Source organism: Vitis vinifera, chromosome 19 (genome assembly GCF_030704535.1).
Source record: "Vitis vinifera cultivar Pinot Noir 40024 chromosome 19, ASM3070453v1".
NCBI classification, from domain to species: domain Eukaryota; kingdom Viridiplantae; phylum Streptophyta; class Magnoliopsida; order Vitales; family Vitaceae; genus Vitis; species Vitis vinifera.
Window position 1 is genome coordinate 23,428,831 of NC_081823.1, and position 21,725 is coordinate 23,450,555.

Below are 21,725 nucleotides of genomic sequence, written 5' to 3' on the forward strand. Positions count from 1 at the left end.
AACATTGTCCACAAAATCAGGAGAGAACATAATGTCAAATAAAATCTTATGAGTGATTTTGTTTTAGTACCTTGAATATAAATAAATTATATTATTTTCTTAATTTTTAAAAATATAATTTTTTACCATTTTTCCCAAAATTTTCTTAATTTTGCCAGCTGAATTTGATGTCCTTTTCTAATTAGCATTGAATGGATTGGGAAGAAGTCCACAACACAATGCCCTCCGCTTTGTTTTCATCTATCTTCAATGAATTTTATTTAAGGTCAGATAAGCCAAAGAAGACTCATTCTAATTGGTTTGGCCCTCATTAAGTAAGAGTCAAGAGTCATGACTTGACCAGCATATCATATCTCGAATACCCTTCCCATTATAAGAAGGTTCTCCTAAGTTGAAAGGATGAGAGAGCTAGAGAACCAAAGAGGTGAAACATGGATGCTACCATGGATGATGAACAAGTTGTGCTTCCAGGGTTTCGGTTTCATCCCACAGATGAAGAACTCGTTTCATTTTATCTTCGGAGAAAGATAGAGAAAAAGCCCATTAGTTTTGAACTCATCAAACAGATGGATATTTACAAATACGATCCCTGGGATCTTCCAAGTAAGTTTTTCTAGTTTGATTTTTCTTTTCCGTTCATATTTTCTTATGATTTTTAAGACAGTTCTTTACAAGCATAGGCTCTCTTTTGACTTAGGATTTGGGAGATTTAGTAAAGTCTGAAGCAACTAGCTCCTTATTCATAAAAAGTTCAAGGGTTTGTTCTTCTAATTTGCATGATAAAACAGTTAAGAATACAGCTACCACTATTGTATCATTCTAGGCCATGCATGTTGTAGAAAGAAACCCTTGCTTGGTTTTGTAATCCACTTGTAAACAGTCCATTTTAGGCTTTGAGAGGAGTTGATTAAGAGTTCCATTTTAAGAGGGCTTCATAAGAAGAGGTTACTCTTTTGAATGATGAACAGGAATGCATCGGGTTTGTCTTATTTAGCTTTAAATTATTTGTCGGTTTTTCCCAAACAATATTGGTGATTAACAGATCAGAACTATGCGGATATATACCAATTAGATCCTCTTTAATGAGATTTAGAAAGAGAAAATTACAATTTTGGATCTTGCAATTGGACTCATTTTGTGGTCAATCCTCTATTTTATGTTCAGTTCTTGTATACCGATGATAAATCATGTCTCATATGAAACTTTTGTAAATATGCAGCGAATAGTAGTGTTACAGACAAGGAGTGGTATTTCTTTTGCAAAAGAGGGAGAAAGTACAGGAATAGCATACGACCCAATAGAGTTACGGGGTCCGGATTTTGGAAAGCAACAGGCATAGACAAGCCGATATATTCTGTTCAAGGACGAGGACATGACTGCGTTGGACTCAAGAAATCATTAGTATACTACCGTGGAAGTGCAGGAAAAGGCACCAAAACTGATTGGATGATGCATGAGTTTCGTCTCCCTGCAGACCAGAAAAATACTACTCACAATGCCACGACTGCTGATGACGAAGTTGTAAGAAAAAACAATTCAAAATACATACACACATTGTGTCTAACCAAAACTTTTATTATATTGGTTATTGACGTGTTTTCTTTTGTGGGATTGCAGGAAATATGGACGCTTTGTCGGATTTTTAAGCAAAATGTGTCATACAGAAAGTCGACACCAGATTGGAGAGAAACATCTGCAAAACGCAAGCCAACAAAGTCAAGGCCTAAAACAGGCAATATGGATTCAGAAAATTGGGAAGGTTACATAAGTTTTGGAGCTCCAGAGGCTCTTGATAACGAGAAGAAGCTTTTTGTTGGTCACAATATGAATGAAAGAAACCAGTTCCATGTGGTTTCAGATCCAGAGTCATGCTTTAGTGTTTTGAGTGAGGAAGCTAGGGAGTTCTTTACAAATAGGAATTGGGATGAGATCTTATCAGCCATGGACTATGATTTTGATCCATATCATTTTTAACTAACCATGCAAGTATGTATTAATTTGCATGAATTCATTATCTAAAATCTGCAAGTAATTTAATTTATGTTTTAAAATAGAAGTTGATGCTTGTTGCTTCGCTATGCGCCCACCACCCTTATTCATGGTGGTTTGAGTGTTCTTTCATGTTAGGTCAGAAAGGCAGTGAAGATGACTCTAATCTATGCAAAATTATATTATAAAATCTTATTATGTTCAAAATACAAGAAATAATTGATTTCTCTCTAGAAGAATACTAATATCTTCTTAATTTAATAAAACTGACCAGCTATGAAAAATAACAAGACATAGCATCTACAAGTGGCCCATAATAGTTTTACACGTAGCAGTCTAACTAGTTAACATTTATAATCACACACCCCATCTTATTATTAAATCAATCATAATTGGATTGAGTAAATTTTCTTTATTTCTTACCTCAACGTGACATGAACCCAAAATGATAAATTTCATCATCGACCATATAATGAAGTATATGCTTTGTATATTACATATTTTGATGAGAAAACAATTGACTTCACATTTAAGTAAAGTACCTTTTCAAATTCTTTAGTGTATCATGTCCCTTTTGTTCTTCCAAAGATCTCTACCTATGCTTTGATGTTGCTTGTTGTGCCAACAAAAACTAGATGCTAGAAAAAAATTCTAATCCTACTTATTATGAAAACAAAAACTTTAATATATATATCTATATTAATAACATGACAAAAAGATAAAAACAATCTAGGCATAAAGACGCACAAGATTTTAATATGATTTAGTCAATCATATTTATATCCATACATGAGAGAAGATCATTTATTATATAATAGAGAATATTAAGTGAACAAACACTAGATACAATTAATGACCACTCAAATCTTCTATATTTCCTTACTTGTATTACACTTTGAATGAATCACAAGTTATTGTTTGATATTTGTTTTTCCATTTTCTTTACGTCTTGGATTGTTATCCATAGTTTTCACAAATCAATTTCCATTTCATAATTTTTTTTTTCTTATTAACTTAAAATATTTATAAAAATATTCCTAATAATTTTATAAGAAAATATAAATTACAAAATAAGAATAATATCATGTACAATATTCTTTCACACAAACCCCAAGGTTGATCAAGAGCCAAATAAAATTGACCAAATATCAGGATATATGGAAAATGACTCAACATGTCAATCAGAAAAACATACCACGTCTGAGCAATGACCTTGGATTATGCTTAGTATTTAGTTAATTACATCGCTTTCTCAACACCTACTATAGGCACGCCTTTCAACTTCTTCTAGATTCTTGCACTACTATTCTTAATTTACATTGTCAAACTTGATAGACGGTCAACTATGTAGCACTTGTATGATTAGATGCCTTTTGAATGGTCTCCCTTAAGTGATTGGAGATTATATATATGTACCTTAGGGCACATGGAGACGTTAGTTTTCTCGGATTGGATGCAAAAGAAAGGTGTAATAGGGAAATTAATGAATCATACTTGGACTTGGTGTGGATGGTAGAGTTCTTAGACTAAAGTCATAGTTGGGCTGTAGGGTTGATTTGTTTGGTTGTTCATTTTATATTTTATAGAACAAAAAACATAACTTATTTTAGTAAAGAAAAGTAAATTACACTAAGTTGTATTACTTAGGGATTGGGATTTGGAGGTCAATTAATGGCAAGTACGAAGTCTTGAAGCTTATCTTTCATTCTTTTGATCTAAAACATTTTGTGTTATTTTAGTATTAAAATTATATTATCTTTTAAAAAAAGTCATAAATAAACATTTTTATTTAGTTAATTAAGCTTATGTTTTTTTTTTGTTACATTTCAAAATACATTTCTTTATTTAAAATTGAAAGTTTCAATATGAGAAAACACCTCTTCTAATCTCCATTAACATAACAATCAATATCCGATGAAATATTATTGTATCAAATTCTATCATTTTTTACCTAAAACGCACCCAATTCATTAATCCTTTATAAACATGCTCATATATAAAAACTTTAAAATCGAAATAAAATGTATTTAAATGAATTAAAAGTGCATTTGAGAGTATTTATTCTATTCGAAGTGCTTTTAATTAGTAGAAGTATTTTCTCAAAAAATATTTTTTAGGAGAATCATCTATCTAATGTTTTTCCAGCAAACTTTATAATTGGTTTTTCAATACAATAAGTGATTTTTCAAAATTTTAACCTAAACTTTATCAAATACCTAATTTTTTTTCAAAAACATTTTTTTGGCTAATAACATTTTCTATAATTACTTTGAAATAGGCTCTAAATCAACAAGAAAATACTCCAAAAGTCGGTGTTAATGTTACTAATAAAAGTTGAAAATGGACATAAAATATACTTAAATACTAAATCCAATCCTCGTCAAGATACAATTACCCCTTTCATCTTTATTCATTAGTACCAAATTACATCTAATTGATACAATTAATCCCAGGGGAAGGTGAGTAGTTTCCGAATAGCAAGTACTAATTAATTAGCACATGTTCTCCACATCCTATCATCTTATATTATTTTAGTAATACCTCAAGGGAGTTTAATCAAACATGGTCATATAAGTGACTTGGTAAAGTTTGACTCAAAATTCGAAGTTAGAATCTGGAGCTTACATTCTAACCCCTTTTATGAAAAATATTCTTAGAAATAATGTTGTCATTCAATGATTGTCCACAAAATCATGAGAGAACATAATGTCAAATGAAATCTTATGAGTCATTTTGTTTTAGTACCTTGAATATAAATAAATTATATTATTTTCATAATTTTTTAAAAATAGAATTTTATACCATTTTTCCCAAAATTGTCCTAATTTTGCCACCTGAATTTGATGTCATATTCTAATTAGCTTTGAATGGTTGGGAAGAAGTCCACCACACAATGCCCTCCGCTTTGTTTTCATCCATCTTCAATGAATTTTATTTTAAGGTCAGATAAGCCAAAGAAGACTCATTCTAATAAGTTTGGCCCTCATTAAGTGAGAGTCAGAGTCTTGACTTGACCAGCATATCATATCTCGAATACCCTTCCCATTATAAGAAGGTTCTCCTAAGTTGAAAGGATGAGAGAGCTAGAGAACCAAAGAGGTGAAACATGGATGCTACCATGGATGATGAACAAGTTGTGCTTCCAGGGTTTCGGTTTCATCCCACAGATGAAGAACTCGTTTCATTTTATCTTCGGAGAAAGATAGAGAAAAAGCCCATCAGTTTTGAACTCATCAAACAGACGGATATCTACAAATACGATCCCTGGGATCTTCCAAGTAAGTTTTTCTAGTTTGATTTTTTCTTTTCTTTTCATACTTTCTTATGCTTTTTAAGATAGTTCTTTACTAGCATAGGCTCTCTTTTGACTTACGGTTTGGGTGATCTAGTACAGTCTGAAGCAACTAGCTCCATATTCATAAAAATTTCATGGGTTTGTTCCTTTAATTTGAATGGTAAAACAGTTAAGAATACAGCTGCCACTATTTCTTAATTCTAGGCCATGCATGTTGAAAGAAATCCTTGCATATTTAAAAATCCACTTGTAAGCAGTCCCTTTTAGGCTTTGAGAGGAGTTCATTAAGAGTTCCATTTTAAGAGGGCTTCATAAGAAGAGGTTACTCTGTTGTTTGATGAATGGGAATACATGGGGTTTATCTTATTTGGCTTTAAATTATTTGTCGGTTTTTCCCAAACAATATTGGTGATTAACAGATCAGAACTATGCGGATATATACCAATTAGATCCTCTTTTATGAGATTTAGAAAGAGAGAATTACAATTTTGGATCTTGCAATTGTACTCATTTTGTGGTCAATCCTCTATTTTATGTTCAGTTCCTTGTATACCGATGAGAAATCATATGTCTCATATGAATCTTTTGTTAATATGCAGAGAATAGTAGTGTTACAGACAAGGAGTGGTACTTCTTTTGCAAAAGAGGGAGAAAGTATAGGAATAGCATACGACCCAATAGAGTTACGGGGTCCGGATTTTGGAAAGCAACAGGCATAGACAAGCCGATATATTCTGTTCAAGGACGAGCACATGATTGCATTGGACTCAAGAAATCATTAGTATACTACCGTGGAAGTGCAGGAAAAGGCACCAAAACTGATTGGATGATGCATGAGTTTCGTCTCCCTGCAGACCAGAAAAATACTACTCCTCACAGTGCCACGGCTGCTGATGAAGAAGTTGTAAGAAAAAACAATTCAAAATACATACATACATTGTGTCTAACCAAAACTTTTATTATATTGGTTATTGACTTGTTTTCTTTTGTGGGATTGCAGGAAATATGGACGCTTTGTCGGATTTTTAAGCGAAATGTGTCATACAGAAAGTCGACACCAGATTGGAGAGAAACATCTGCAAAACGCAAGCCAACAAATTCAAGGCCTAAAACAGGCAATATGGATTCAGAAAATTGGGAAGGTTACATAAGTTTTGGAGCTCCGGAGGCTCTTGATAACGAGAAGAAGCTTTTTGTTGGTCACAATATGAATGAAAGAAACCAGTTCCATGTGGTTTCAGAGCCAGAGTCATGCTCAAGTGTTTTGAGTGATGAGGCTAGGGAGTTCTTAGTACATGGCAACTGGGATGAGATTGTCCCAGCCATGGACTGTGCTTTTGATCCTTATTATTTTTAAATCACTATGCTAGTATGAATTTGGCTGAATTCAGCATCCAAAATCTGCAACTTTTATGTTTGAAAATAGAATTTGTTGCTTGTTGCTTGTTGCTTAGCTATGCTAGGAGCTCGCCACCTTGTTCATGGCGGTTTCAGTGCTCTTTCATGTTAGGTCAGAAAGGCCGGATGATGAAGAAAGGCAGAAGATGACTCCAATCTATACAAAATTATATTATAGAATTTTATTATGTTCAAAATACAAGAAATAATTAACTTCTCTCTAAAAGAGTACTAATACTCTTCTTTTACCTACCATTTCCTTTTCCAATTTAATAAGGCTTATCAGCTATGAAAAATAACAGGACCCATCATCTACAAGTGGTCCATAATAGTTTGATGGCATGTAGCATTCTAAGTAGTTAACATTTATAATCAAACACACCATCTTATTTTCTCTTACTATTATAAAATTCAATAAAAACTCCATATATTATGGTTAAAAAATTAAAAATAAAATATTCATTATACCCTATAAATTTTATGACTTTCTTGATATTTATAATTTCTCAATATTCATTTGATCCTTTAATTATGGATGCATTTTGCTTTAGCTAGACTTTATGTATTGTACATTGCCTTATGTTTTATGTTATGGTTTAGAATTCTTCACATGGACGACTAGATTATTATTAACATGGGTCATTCTATTATTATTGGGTGATTAGATTGTTATTGATTGGACTATGAAATGTCCTATGTTGGATTAGTTTTTGGGATTATTTTTCATCCACATAGTATTATTATTTAAGTGGGTTTTTTTTTTGTAAGAGTAGTGTATTTTTTTAAAAATCGTAACATAAAAAATAATTCTAAAATTACGATACTTTCAAATTTCAAGTTGAACTCGTTTAATCTCATTTCTTAAAAAAATGAATTCAGTATAAAAAACGAATTTGTCTTTTGAAAAAACGAGTTTAGTATAAAATAAAAAATAAAAAAGTGTTGAAAAATATTATATTTTTGTATTTATTTTTTAAATAACTGTATTTTAATATTATTATTTAAAAAAAAAATCCTATTTAAGAACTTTTAGGAAAAATTGGAAATTTTATGTTAAGAATGTTTGATTGAGACATGAGCAAAATATGAGTGATAGGTAAACTCCATTCTACTATATTTTTCAATATTGTGTTCATGTATTTTTATAAATAGCAAAAGCAAATTACCAATTCACACCTATACAAAATCACTAAACAATGGTCAATTCTATTACATAGTATAGTGCTCAAATTAGCTAATTTGTACAACATGACACCATAAGTGCCCCCTGCAATACCTTTCTTTTGTTATAAAGATCCAAAATTTAGGGTATGGAGCACTCAACATCACGAGTGTACATAATTTTAATCAATCAAGCTATGAAGTTACTACTATATTAAAAGGCTCATATGTATACATACAGTTCCTCACTTTCTATCTTACTTTTGTTACCATGTTGGGTAAACACACGAAATAATTCATTTGATAAACACGAGTATTAAGTTTTGAATACAAGGTTGCATAAATTCCTTCGTTCAACAGTCTTTGCATCTTGATGAGGACTTTGACCTTCTCCCTCCTTCCTTTTTGTCTCCGGTCTTTCTGCTATGATGGTCTTTGGTCAAAGTCTTGCTGACAGAGAGACTCATAAGTTTGAACCGCACTGTTTGCACTTCTGTTGAACGAAAGCAACCCATTAAATGCATTTTTGAACAAAGTAGACTTAATAAAATTGGATTTTATTTTTCTGAATTGCATTTTAAAAATATTTTTATTAAAAAAAATAATTATAATATTTTTAGAAGCTTTAATTAAATAAAAATCTATTTCTTTCATCACTTTTGAGGAAAAGCACGGGTCTTCCTAATTTTTCAAAATATTAATAATTTTTTTTCAAATTTTATTTTTGTGAATTGCATTTTAGAAATATTTTTTTATCAAGAATAAATATAATTTTAATACTTTTAAAAGTGTTAATTAAAAAAAAATCTGTTTCTTACAGTATTTACGAGGAAAAGCTGAGTCTTCTAATTTTTTTCAAAATGTTGATAAATTATATTAAAAAAAATATAAGCTTATTTTTTAAAATTATGTTTAATACTTTTACAAGTGGTTTAAATGTCACCTTCAAATATTACTTTTAATATTTGAAAAGCTTTCCCAAAGAATGTTTGGGGCTCGAGGAAGACTAAAGAAGGGGAGAAAAAAGAACAATAGACTAAAATATAGGAAGTATGAGTAAAGTTTAGAACTGCCTCTTTAAAAAAAGCAAGCCCCGTACAAGTACAAAATAATAATAATAATAATAATTTATGTCCCCATGGTTGGAAGCATAGTTGGGCCTATACATAATTAATCCTATTTTTTTCCATAAAAAAGAAAAAGGAAAGGAGAAAAATTAAAATTATTAAAAAATAATGTAGAATCAGTCTTTATCTTTCCTTATCAGTTTATTAAATTCATCTCATTAAATTTCAATACGTTGATTTGATCCCTATTTCCATCCCTTTAGTCAGTGGTCCACTTGGCTTTGTCATCATGTCCTCCAAATTCAAACTGTGTTAACGACTTCCAGATATGTATTTGTAGTCTAGCCATATTTCTAACACATCTCTTACACCAAAACTTGAAGATAAGACGACAAAAGTTGTGACCTTGTAGCGGTAAAAAAAATGAAGTTGGAAATGGTCAACCTGTGTGTGCTTGCTGACATTGAATATTCCAAGATGAAGGTTCTCCTTCTGTTGATTGAGATTGTTCAGGACCTCATACTTGGTATTTTAATTGCTTTTAGGTGCAACTTTGACGTTCATTTAACATTCTCTTTGAAGTTTTGTTTGGTATGCCCAAATGACCCCACCTACTTTTGAGACATAATTTCAAGTATGGAACAATGCATAAGGGAGTGGTAAAGTTAAAAGAGGTTGATGACAAACAAAACAAAACTTAAATATGTTACTTAATTGACCATTTTTAGGAGAGCTTTGAAGCTTTGAAAAGTGAAAACCATTCACTAAGGGTAAGATTGATGCATGCTTTGTGGAAGAACTTTCAAAAGTTTAATTTTCTTTCATGTAATAATTAAATGGTTTGGATGAGAAAATGATTTCCATGGTCAATCCAGGAGGCTAAGAAGCTTGAATATATATTTTAAATTTTAAAGATGATTAAAACTAAGCTTCAAGTAGAACACGACGTTATGACCAAAACATCTTAATAAAATTAACGTTAGTGAAAGAGAAATTAGAGCAATAAATCACGACCAAGAAACAAAGAGAAGAAATTAATGGGGCTATCTTAACAAAGTTAGAACTTCATATTAATAATAATTAGACTATGCATCTACTAAAATATAGTTTGAATCAGCTTCTAAGATCAAAGTAATAACTACAATTACAATCACACACAAGGGTACTAAGGTGTTGTTTGAATCCTAATCCTTCTAGGGTATATAACCAAACTCAATTTAAAAGGTATCAAAAACCAATCGACAAACCTAAATGGGTCAGTCTATCACCATCACAACAACAAAGTTCATACAATATTTGATGGTGAATAACAATCATGACTTATTTTTAGAAAGTTCTCGACTAATGAGGGGTACAATAATTTATATATAGTTCCTTTTTCCTAGGGAGATACAATTAAGCAAAGTTTGGTTATGGGTAGCACGCTTATTACTTGTTTGCGTAGGAGTCAAAGTGAGAATTACTTTCCATTTCTAAGTTTATAAAAGTAAATTAACTTTCTTTACATTTTAAAGGATGGACATACCCAACAAAGATAAATGATCCAAAAATTCTGAACATGAAAGATGGAAACATGGTAAGTCTAAGTCATGACCCTTAGATGCTGCTTAATATACATATATTTTTTTTCCTTTTCAACACCTAATACATGGGACCTTTCAGCTTGTTCTAGATTCTGGCTCTCCAATTCTAAATTCAAAGTGTCAAACTTGTTAAACTATCAACTCTGCAGCACATATATTCACATGCCTCCTGAAAATCGGCTCCTTTAAGTAATTAGATATTAATTTATACTATTTTAGGGCACATCATGACCTTTGTCTTCCAGCCAATAGTCAAATAAGAACTCCTTCTCGAAGGCTTTTGATCTTCATTAGTTAAAATGCAAAAAAGTAAAATGAAAATAAATCAACTTGGACTTGGTGTGGATGGTAAAGATCGTATTGGAAGGGTTGCTTAGTATATATAGAATAAGAGGCATCACTTATTCTAGAAAAGAAAATAAATTATAATAAGTTGTAATATTATTTTGAGAATTGGAGTTTGGAGGTCAATTGGAAAGTGGGCAAGGACCATAATATAAGTCTGGAAATTGTATGTTATTTTACTATTAAAATTACATAACATTTTTAAACAAAATAGATAGTGTCAATTATGTTTCCTTTTAATTCATTTTAGCTATTTAAAAAAAAAAAGACACTTTACAATCCTTTTTCATCCTAAAAAATATTTGAAGGAAAATTATTATGATAGCAATTCTCAAAATTACAAATAATAAAAGAAAAATTAATTAGATTTACAATCCATGAGAGCAAATAAAGAACAAAATAAATAAATAAAAAATTAGGAATTTATTGACTAGTCCTTTCAAGATTTTATGGTCATGACGAAAACATATAGACTTCTTATTGACTAGGAACCCTTATCCCTTATATATGTTTCCCATTTCATCTTCCCATCAAAGAAGATAAAATGAATATTTTAGATAGGTAATTATAACACCTAAAGACGTGTCCCCACGGCCGTAGATGGGTAATTACAATACCAAAAGGTGTGTCCCCGCGTTTTAGAAAAATTAATATTTTAGTGGGTTTTAATTTTAAAGTTAAATAGACTATAAAACTTAAAACATTTATTTTATTTTATTTAAAATAAAAAATTGTTTCCAACATATCATAGTAAATTCTTTCATTCCCTAAACAATGTTGTTTTAAATGACACAACCAATTTATTAGTCTTTGTAAATATGCTTAAATGTAAAAACCTAACACCTAAATTAAAATATACTCAACATACTAAGTCAATACATATGGAATACTAAAAAGGGTTAGTCTTAATATTACTAAAAGTAAAAACTGAAACAAAATGTAATGCTAAATCAACAAGAAAATGATATAAAAAATTTGGTCTTAATATTAGTAAGAGCATTGATAATCACCTTGAGTTCCATGTTTCTAAGCCATATATTCAACCTGTAATACATAACTTTGCCATGATGATACACCTAGTGCCTAAAGAAAGCCCTTATCACATCTAGTTGATACAATTAGCCCCTTTCACTCTTATTTTTGACTCTTTTGTTTTTCCTTTTTTGGGCAATAATGTAATGTAAGTACTATTTATACTTTCCTCTGATGATAAGTATTAATTAATTTGCTAACATTCTCCACACATCTTTTATCATCTTATATTATTTTAGTTATACCTCCATAGAGTTAATCAAACATGTTGATACACTTTAGTGACTTGGTAAAGTTTGACTCACAATTCTAAGTTAGAATCTTTTGAGTTACCATTATACCCTTTTAAAAATAAGTATTCTTATAGATATTGTTGTCATTTAACTTCACAAAATGAGGAGACCAAATAATGCCTAATCTTATGAATCATTTTGTTTGAGTACTTGAATGTAAATAAATTATATTTTTTAAAAATAATATTCAATCAATTGGAGGATTTGGATTGAAAATGAGGAGACCGAATAATGCCTAATCTTATATTTTAGTTTCTTCTAAGTTCAATAATTTTGACGTAAGGTGAGATAAGCCGAAGACGACTTATTCTATTACGTTTGGCCTTCAGTAGCTGAGAGTCAATCCACATGACTTGACCAACACATCATCTCTCAGATACAAAAAGAAAAGAAGTCCTCCCAACTCCAAAGCCCAAGAGAGCTAGAGAAACGCAGAGGTGCAACAGGTGATCATGAGTAGTACGGATACAGTTAAGGATGATGATCTTCCTGGATTTCGGTTTCATCCCACAGATGAAGAACTTGTTTCCTTTTATCTTCGTCGGAAGATCGAGAAGCAGCTAATCAGTCTTGAATTCATCAAGCAGATTGACATCTACAAATATGACCCCTGGGATCTTGCAAGTATGCAATATTCTTTAGTTTGGCTTTTTATCTTTATTTTCTGGTCCCAATTTTTGTTTGCTTAGGTTTTCTTCTGTTAGGTTTGGAAACATCTGAACAAACTGGCTTTTTATATTGATTGGAAAAAAGGTAAAGTTTATTGATTCTAGGCATGTATGTTGTCGAAATGAATGGAATATATAGTTTCAATTATAGGTTTCCGAAGTAGAGGTTGTTCCATCCTCATGAGCTTTTGTTGGATGAGTTTTTTGCCCTTATAGAACACCACTGAATTTCCCTATGACTCATGAGAACATGCATGTTCTTAATTATGGATTGAATTTAAACCTATTTTCTTTCAAACAATACAAAGAAACTATAGAGCCCCTTGGGGAAATTTTTTTGAGAGGGTTAGAAGGTCTTCTTAATGTTGAAAACCTATTCTTTACGGAAATTAGGTATTGACGAACTTTTGAAATTCACTTTCAAAAATCTCGAGAATCGCCTAATTAAAGTGATCTCAATATGATCATTTGGTTAATGATTCTTCCAATTTTTTATTTTTTATTTTTGAATTATATAACATATTACCAAAAACACTATCAAGATTAATATTTAATATAGACCCAAATATAAAGTGATTTTTTTTCCGAAATTTTTTCTAATGAAAGTGTTCCTATCAAAAGAGCTACAAATTGAAAACACTTTACTGAACTATATTATCCCCAAATATAGTTGCTATTAGTCTTTCTTTTTCTTTTCTTTCTTTGAAAGATTTAGAAAGAACAAGAGAAACCGTAATCCTTTATATGTATCTAACATCAAAAGTTTTGGATTTGGCGCCCTACCTTCTTTTACCTCTTCCTAACTTTAAAAGAGAATATGATGTTGGTGAGGGTTGTGGAAGAGGTAGTAGACCATCTTTTGTTTAGTGTAGCTCTCCATTTCGTGTTCAACTTCTGCGTCTGTGAGAAATCATCTCTCTCTAATAGCCTCAAATAGATCATTTGTAAATTTTCAGAAAACTGTGTCTCTGTCTATTAGACTCATCCATATTTTGGAAATATGCAGAAAATAACAATACTGTTACAGACAAGGAGTGGTACTTCTTTTGCAAAAGAGGGAGAAAGTATAGGAATAGCGTAAGACCGAATAGAGTCACGGGGTCTGGATTTTGGAAGGCAACAGGCATAGACAAGCCAATATATTCAGCTGAAGGACAAGGCCATGGCTGCATTGGACTCAAGAAATCACTAGTATACTACCGCGGAAGTGCAGGAAAAGGAACCAAAACTGAATGGATGATGCATGAATTTCGCCTCCCAGCAGACCAAAAAAATGCCCAGGCTGCTGATGAAGAAGTTGTAAGAAAGAGCAATTCGAAATATATATAGGACACCGAATCTTCTACTATATTGCTTATTTACTCGTTTTCCTTTGTGGGATTGCAGGAAATATGGACACTATGTAGAATTTTGAAGAGAAATATGTCAAGTAGGAGTGCAAGACCGGGTTGGAGAGATGCATCTGCAAAACGCAATCCAACGAATACCAGACCTAAAATATGCAATGTGGATTCGGACAACTGGGAAGGTTACACTAGTTTTGGAGCTCCGGTGGGTGCTCATAATGAGAAGAAGCCTGTTCATGGTCACAATGTAGAAGAAAGGAATCAGTTGCATGTAGGTTCAGAGCCAGAGTCATGCTCAAGTGTTTTGGGTAATGAGGCTAGGGAATTCTTCACACATGGAAACTGGGATGAGATAGTATCAGCCATGGAGCATGCTTTCGATCCAAATCATCTGTAAAGAAAAATATGCAGTTGAATTTGGTATCAAGATATACAACTTGTATGTTTCAAAGTAGGGGCCAACACAGGCGTGTTGCTGCGCTATGTTGGCTCTCACCCTTACGCATTTAGGTCTTTTTCCCTTTGGATGGAGCACCTACTGATATTCGAAGACCTAAAACCCTAAATATTCTTCCGATGTATTTAGTCCAATGGAATTCATAAAAGAAGCCCTATCAAATAGGAAGTTTTCTTTACGCTTTATTTTGACTGTTTATACAACTACATTAAATGATACTATGCCCTTCATCTTGAAATATTGGTTCAAGTATGTCTCATCTTTACTACAAATTAATTTCCTTGGTCAACAATAATTATAATTTTGCCTATCTGTAAGTTCCTTAATTTTTTTTTTCTCTCATAGAGGAAATAAGATAATTAGATGGTATACTATATTTATATTTGTTGAATTGCATAAAATAGATAGGAGAGGAAAAAGGAGGAAGAAAGTGAAAAAAGAAAAAAAGAAAAACCATATACATATATCTATATTTTTTGTCTTTTTTAGTTGGGAGTTTTTTTTTTTTTTTAGATTTTTTTTTCTTTCAGCCTAATTAGAGTCATTTCCCTTCAAAATTCAGTTTCCAAGGACTCCAAATATAATTCTTCTTCTTTTATAAATATTATATAAATATATATATTCTGAATTTTTTTTTCATTTTTTTTATTTTTACTTTTTCAAAAAATATATATATTATTTATTTATTCATTTAAATTAGAATTTGAAAGCAAATTATTCACAAAAAGTAATTGGAAGGGTATTTATTAACATCTGAAAGCAAACATATTTATATTTGTTAGAAGGGTATTTCGACAATTTTTTTTTTTTGTAAAAAAAAAAAACCATTCTTTTGCTTTGAGAATTTCCAAGAAAATTAATATTTATTTATTCAAAAAGCATTTAATATATGTTTATTGGAAGATAATAATTCTTTGCTAAATAATATTTAACAAAAGGATTTTTTATTTTGTTTTTAAGAAAAAAGAAGATAAATATATTCTACTCTTATAAATATGCATAATTACAATACCTACCACAAACTTCTGTTTGACTGAGAGATCTTCATAAGAAAATAAATAGCCAATTCTATGAAATATTGTGGTCAAATTAACTTAAGCTTTATAACCCGTGAAACCATAAGTCCCACTTTCTTATGTCGGAGAGCACTCATGGGTTAAAGGTTGAAGACTTTGATCTTACCTTTTGTAATCATGTTAGGTGTTGAAAACACCAAATATTGTGTGCCCATTTATTCAAATCTGTCACAATTGCTTATATCACGAAAGCAAAACTGATTGAGAATATTGAGTCATGGAGTCTTGAGTGAGGACTTTGAACTTTTCTCTCTTTCCTTTTTCGCCATTCCAATCTTCTTGGTGTTGTGGTCCTTGGTCCAAGTCTTGCAGATGGAGACTCCACATATGTACACCACATATTTTTATTTATATATGGAATGATTTTTTTGGTTTATTTGCATATATTATTTGAGTATGCTAAATGTATGGAATACACATCATTGGATAAATATCCTCAATATTTTGAAAAAGAAAAAAGAAAAAAAAAGCTTATTTACAATAGGTTTTTTTTTTTTTTTTTTTTGGGATTTAATTTTCTATTGATTTATTATTTTTTATGAACCATGTGATTTGCATGGGTTGAATGAAAGCAACCCCATTCAAATACATTCTTACATAAAACAAAAAAGGCTTAATCATCTTTTTCCACATCTAGGTGGAGCGTCCAAATCGTATTTTACTAGTTCAAAATTTGAGAGTTAAAAAGGGCTACATGGAAGATGGTCAAACAAAGAAAAACATAAATAAACACATAATAATTCAACCTTTAATAGCAAGAAATATAGATAGTATTAGAGATCTAATTCCATTTATTTATTCATAAATATAATTTTATTTTAAATACAAGAGATTAATAGTCTCTTTGCCTAGTCTCTTTGTAAACTAGGCAAAGAGTTAAATGAATTACAACAAATACATAGAGAATATGAGACAATAGAATTTCTTATCTTTGGAGTTGGATGGATGTAGTCAACTTGTGTGTGCTTAATTGCTTATGTTAAATATTTCAACATTAGAATTTTTTTGGATGGATGTAGTCAACTTCCATGTGCTTAATTGCTTATGTTAAATATTTCAACATTAGAATTTTTTTGGATGGATGTAGTCAACTTCCATGTGCTTAATTGCTTATGTTAAATATTTCAACATTAGAATTTTTCTTATGTGGATGGAGATTGTGTCAAACTGTGTGCAAATTTACATTAAGGGTTTATTTTGACATTGAATTATTCTTTCGTAGAACTTCTATCAGGAGAATGATTTTCTCTTATTTAGAACTTATGTTATTTTAATGGCCCCTCACATACAAGTGTGTGATGGGAACCAACATGTATAAGAATTACCAAACGAAAAAATGTGTGGTGTATTTTGTTAATTTAATTCCATTTCTTTTTTACTAGACGTTACTTCCTTGAGTCTTATCGATCTCTATTCAACTTTAGACCTTTTCATAATTGACGTCAACTATTTCAAAATTGCCAAATTTCAGTTAAGTATGCATATAGGGATTGGTAAAGAGTTTGAAATGTCTACCACGTGATTTGAGTTGAAAACAACATGAAAATAAAGCTTGGAAAATCACAAAACTAGACAATGCCAAGACAAGACATTTTCAACCTGCCTAATTGAGCGTTGAAACATTCCAAGGGCCATTCAAACGCCCATCTAATCTTTTTGTTTCCTAATTCAATTGTAGTTCAAAAAACCTCCTTTAGAAATGTTTTAAAACTTGGAAACTCCCTAAATTTCCATGTTAGGTTTTTCAAGTAGAAATAGACATGTTTATTGGAAAGTAATAGGACTTTCATAAACCCTAAAACAACATAGCTATTCACAAAAAGTTCAAATCTTGATCTCTCAAATCTTTAAAAAAAATTATAATGAAAGTACATTTGGCTTCAATAAAGGTTATAGATCTCACTATGAAATTTGATAAAGTTTGTGAGGGATCCACTAATAAACATAAGAGAGTGTTGCGTCAAGAACATAGAAAAAAAATGTGTTTATAGTATAAGACCCTATGAAATAGGAACATTTAATAAAATAATAAAACTGTATATCATTTTTCTCATAGTTACTAGATTATTTAGTAATCAAAAGACCATTCATGTTTTTTTTTTTACATCCAAAGGTTACTAAATGATTTTTCCACATTGTGTCCTATGCATTGTTTGTGATTGGATTATTTACTTTTTGCTTGAGATTGTTTACTCTCATGGAATAACTAATGTAAAACTAACAAAACTAGACATTAGTAATAAAGTATTAATTTGGGATTAATGCAGGGACTACCTATTCACCCCCACCTCCCTCTAGGTAGTTTCATATAAAAAAAACTACAAAAATTTCATTCAAGTCATATCTGAGAAGATTGACTTCTCTATAATCATATTTTTATGATCCTTGAGTCTTTGTCAATGGAACTACAAGTAAGCACTTCAATTAAATGTTCATAATTTTTTTTATGAGAAGAGCTATCCTCATTGGAAATTTCGCGTGAAATTCTTCTTGAAAATGCAAGTAGAACGTGTTTGGGTGGTTACCCCCAATCAAGAATGGTAGTCCTATAGGAGAATTAAAATCAAAACAAGAATGGGATAGATAAGGAAAAAAGGGAGGCGAATGCCAAAACTCTTTTTTGTTTTTTCAAAGGCATCAATCCTAATTAGTTTAACAAGATTGCAATGTGTAAATATGCTAAAAAAGGCTTGAGACTTTCTTGCGGTACCACATGAGAGCACATTCCACTATGAAGTTGTCAAAAAAAAAATTGTTAACTACAAAGTTTGGAAGCAATAAGATGAAAGATGATGAAACCTTCTCTAAGTTCTATATTATACTTCATGATATTATTAATTCATTTTTCAATCTAGGAGAAAGAATCTGTGACTCTAAAGTGGCAAAAAAATATTAAGATGTCTTCATGAAAGATTTAGACCTAAGGTGGCTACAATAGAGGAAAATCAAAATGTGGGCATGATGAAAGTAGATGAACATATAGATTCTCTTGAGGTTTATGAGATTACTATACCATTACCTAAGACACCTAAAGGGGTAGCTCTAAAGGCTTCCTCTGAAGAAAAAATTGAGTATGAAGATGAGAGTGAGCCAATTCTCCTTTAGCATAAAATTTTGAAGTTTACTAAAAAAAACCATTCAAATATTTATGAAAGTACAAAAGGAAGTGAACTTGAAATATGACTTAAAAGGAAATAAAATTTTCAATAAATTTTTCTTCTAAAGAAGAAAGTTCATTTAAATCATCACAAGTTAGAATGTTACATTCTATGAAGTAAAGAGGCACTTTGCTCTATACTACCCTACTCCCAACACGGATAAGAAGGCAATGCAAGTGACTTGTAGTGATTGGGAGTCTGATGATAAAGAATCCATAGTTTGAACTAAGAATGGGGAAATTAATAATCTTTTGCTTTCATTATCTCATGATCCTAATTGCCTAAAGCTAAATAAAAAAATCTACTTGAATATAGGGATAAGGAATAGAGGGAATTTGGAAAGCATATAATGTTTTGTACCATGAAAGCTATAAGACAATTAATAAAATCTTAAAGAAAAAGAATTCTCATGTTGAATCTATAAAGTCTAATAAGTTATGATTAAAATAAAAAATTTTAAATCTTTTATTCTTAGAAAAAAGACAGGCATGATAGGATCAAGGAACTTAAGTTTCTTGAATTTCAACACCATGATGTGACTGATAAAAATAATTCACTGATCTTAGAGTTAGATCAACTTAGAAAAAACATAGGAAGTCAAAATGAAATCATTCACCCTAGTTCTAAAATTTTAAGTGAAATGATTTTTAAAAGAGATGCTAATGCTACATAAGTACGCCTAAAACTCCCATGAAGATCTAAGGAAGGGTCCTCTTTTAGGGAATCTACCTCTAAACATGCCCTTTAGTGTGCAACTTGCAATAAAATCTGGGCATTTGACTAATAAATGTTTTAGTAGATTTTTTGAAAAATACCAATCTCATAAAATAAACTAGTGAGTCTTAAATACCTTTAAAAAAAAAAAATCATGTTTTTGGATATCAAGGAAATAATAAGTCTCACATTCAGCCTAATAACTAATATAAGATGAATGGATGAGTGGTCAAAAGTATTGTATTCATGATATAAATTACAACCTTTAAATATATACATGACCTTCCAAAAGACACATGAACTATCCAAGTTATAGTATATTACTCCTAAACATAAGAATTGACCATTGATTGTGCTTGAGTTGTGGATGAGATTGGTTCCCTCCTAATATGCTCCCATAAGATGGTGCTTCCATCAGAAACACCAATCTTGGATTAAAAGAATGTAAAGCGAGAAACACCAATCTTAGATTGAAAGAACGTAAAGCGAGATCTAGGAAGCAGTTTGATAAGTATATCAACAATTTGATTGTGAGTAGACACGTGCAACCTGAAGGGAGCCTGTTAAACCAAAATGGTAGTCAAGAGCGATGTGCTTCATTTTTGAATGAAAGACAAGATTTACACATAGATACATAACATCAATGTTGTCACAAAGTAGACACGACGGTTTAGGTAGGGGACAGCATAACTCAAGAAGAATAGTGACCCAAGCTATTTTAGTCGTTCCTGAGGATAGAGCGATACTCTGCTTTAGCAGATGAGTGGACAACTATTCACTGCTTTTTAGAGCACATTGGGTTCTCATCTAGAGAGAGTACACATGCGGAAATGGAAATGCAATCATCCCGATTGCCTACCTAATCAGCATTTGAGTAGGTAGTAAATGTAATGAGTGTGAACGATGAAGTAGGAGAGCGTATATAGTCTAAGGTGTGTTTGAGGTACTGCAATAGACATTTGGCAGCAGTTCAATGAGTTTGAGTTGGTGCATGCGTGTACTGGACCAATTTGTTGATGACATAAGCCACATCAGGTTTGGAGATGGATAGGTATAGCAAGTTGCCAATGAGATTGCAATACTAGGAGGTATCAACTGCTGGAGATCCATAATTCTAAGTAAGTCGAGTAGTGCAACTGAGTGAGGTGATAGAGGATTTGATACCCTCCACATGAAATCTTTCAAGTAGCTCAAGAACATATTTTTGTTGAGATAGGAAAAATCCAGTTGGTGAGGAAATGGCCTCCACACCCCAAGGAAAAAAATGAAGAAGCCAGAGGTCTTTGAATCGGTTGGGGAGGGGTGTTAAGTTTTTCTAGATGTTGGGTTGTTTTAGTGATTGGTTATCACTCAGTCAATAAGTCCCTATTGTTAAGGGATGGTTGTTTGTTTTGATTTAGTCATACCACGTTATTAGGATATGTTAAACGTGGGTTGTTGTTTTCTTGTTTCAGCTTAGCTTGTTCTGTAAGGCTATATCATAGCCAAGTTTGTTCTCCAATAATGCAGAGTGATTTCTCCCAACTTCCTTATCTATTCATAAGTTTTTCTGGTTTAACATTTGGTATCAGAGCTCCATCACGGGGCCTGGTTAAAATTAGAAGCAGCAGTCTTCTATGTGTGTAGTAATCGAAATATAATGGCAGAGAATTCATTTGTGCAGCCAGCAGTTCCGAAATTTGATGGGCACTATGATCATTGGGCTATGCTCATGGAAAACTTTTTACGTTCAAAGGAGTATTGGGGCCTGGTGGAAAGTGGGATTCCTACAGTAGCAGAAGGTGTTGTTCTCACCGATGCCCAGAGAAAGAACATTGATGATCAGAAGTTGAAAGATTTGAAAGCAAAGAACTATCTATTTCAAGCATTAGATCGTTCAGTCTTAGAGACAATCCTTAACAAGGATACAGCGAAGAATATATGGGATTCTTTGAAGCAGAAATATCAAGGTACAACTAGAGTAAAGCGTGCACACTTGCAAGCTCATCGAAAGGAGTTTGAACTTCTTCACATGAAGGCAGGAGAATCTGTAAATGAGTATTTTGCTCGGACCCTTACCATAGCCAACAAGATGAAAGCAAATGGTGAGAACAAGGGAGATGTTGTTGTAGTTGAAAAGATTTTGAGATCCATGACTCCCAAG

General features: G+C 31.6%; 3 protein-coding genes across 3 annotated transcripts; all 3 read left to right on the forward strand.

Annotated features, from left to right (window-relative positions):
• Positions 1–401: 401 nt before the first annotated feature.
• On the forward strand, positions 402–2,014 carry LOC100257751 (transcription factor JUNGBRUNNEN 1). The gene is made up of 3 exons (XM_002265847.4): positions 402–603; positions 1,220–1,521; positions 1,618–2,014. The coding sequence occupies exons 1-3, from the start codon at positions 432–434 to the stop codon at positions 1,972–1,974; spliced, it is 831 nt and encodes a 276-aa protein (XP_002265883.1). The 5' UTR covers positions 402–431; the 3' UTR covers positions 1,975–2,014.
• Positions 2,015–5,043: 3,029 nt separating this feature from the next.
• On the forward strand, positions 5,044–6,908 carry LOC100262877 (transcription factor JUNGBRUNNEN 1). Its single transcript, XM_002265802.5, has 3 exons — positions 5,044–5,267; positions 5,884–6,188; positions 6,285–6,908. Exons 1-3 carry the CDS (start codon positions 5,096–5,098, stop codon positions 6,639–6,641), a joined length of 834 nt encoding a protein of 277 aa, XP_002265838.2. The 5' UTR covers positions 5,044–5,095; the 3' UTR covers positions 6,642–6,908.
• A 5,610-nt stretch (positions 6,909–12,518) lies between these two features.
• LOC100268026 (transcription factor JUNGBRUNNEN 1) lies at positions 12,519–14,872 on the forward strand. The gene is made up of 3 exons (XM_002265763.5): positions 12,519–12,787; positions 13,838–14,130; positions 14,218–14,872. The coding sequence occupies exons 1-3, from the start codon at positions 12,616–12,618 to the stop codon at positions 14,572–14,574; spliced, it is 822 nt and encodes a 273-aa protein (XP_002265799.1). The 5' UTR covers positions 12,519–12,615; the 3' UTR covers positions 14,575–14,872.
• Positions 14,873–21,725: the final 6,853 nt, after the last annotated feature.

What these genes read in the sequence shown, in the direction of transcription:
- LOC100262877 (XM_002265802.5), top strand. Translation starts at nt 5,096, where the DNA reads ATGGATGCTACCATGGATGATGAACAAGTTGTGCTTCCAGGGTTTCGG. An exon ending in CGATCCCTGGGATCTTCCAA is followed by an intron (nt 5,268 to 5,883) that starts GTAAGTTTTTCT and finishes GTTAATATGCAG; the next exon opens with AGAATAGTAGTGTTACAGAC. An exon ending in CGGCTGCTGATGAAGAAGTT is followed by an intron (nt 6,189 to 6,284) that starts GTAAGAAAAAAC and finishes GTGGGATTGCAG; the next exon opens with GAAATATGGACGCTTTGTCG.
- LOC100268026 (XM_002265763.5), top strand. Translation starts at nt 12,616, where the DNA reads ATGAGTAGTACGGATACAGTTAAGGATGATGATCTTCCTGGATTTCGG. An exon ending in TGACCCCTGGGATCTTGCAA is followed by an intron (nt 12,788 to 13,837) that starts GTATGCAATATT and finishes GGAAATATGCAG; the next exon opens with AAAATAACAATACTGTTACA. An exon ending in AGGCTGCTGATGAAGAAGTT is followed by an intron (nt 14,131 to 14,217) that starts GTAAGAAAGAGC and finishes GTGGGATTGCAG; the next exon opens with GAAATATGGACACTATGTAG.
- LOC100257751 (XM_002265847.4), top strand. Translation starts at nt 432, where the DNA reads ATGGATGCTACCATGGATGATGAACAAGTTGTGCTTCCAGGGTTTCGG. An exon ending in CGATCCCTGGGATCTTCCAA is followed by an intron (nt 604 to 1,219) that starts GTAAGTTTTTCT and finishes GTAAATATGCAG; the next exon opens with CGAATAGTAGTGTTACAGAC. An exon ending in CGACTGCTGATGACGAAGTT is followed by an intron (nt 1,522 to 1,617) that starts GTAAGAAAAAAC and finishes GTGGGATTGCAG; the next exon opens with GAAATATGGACGCTTTGTCG.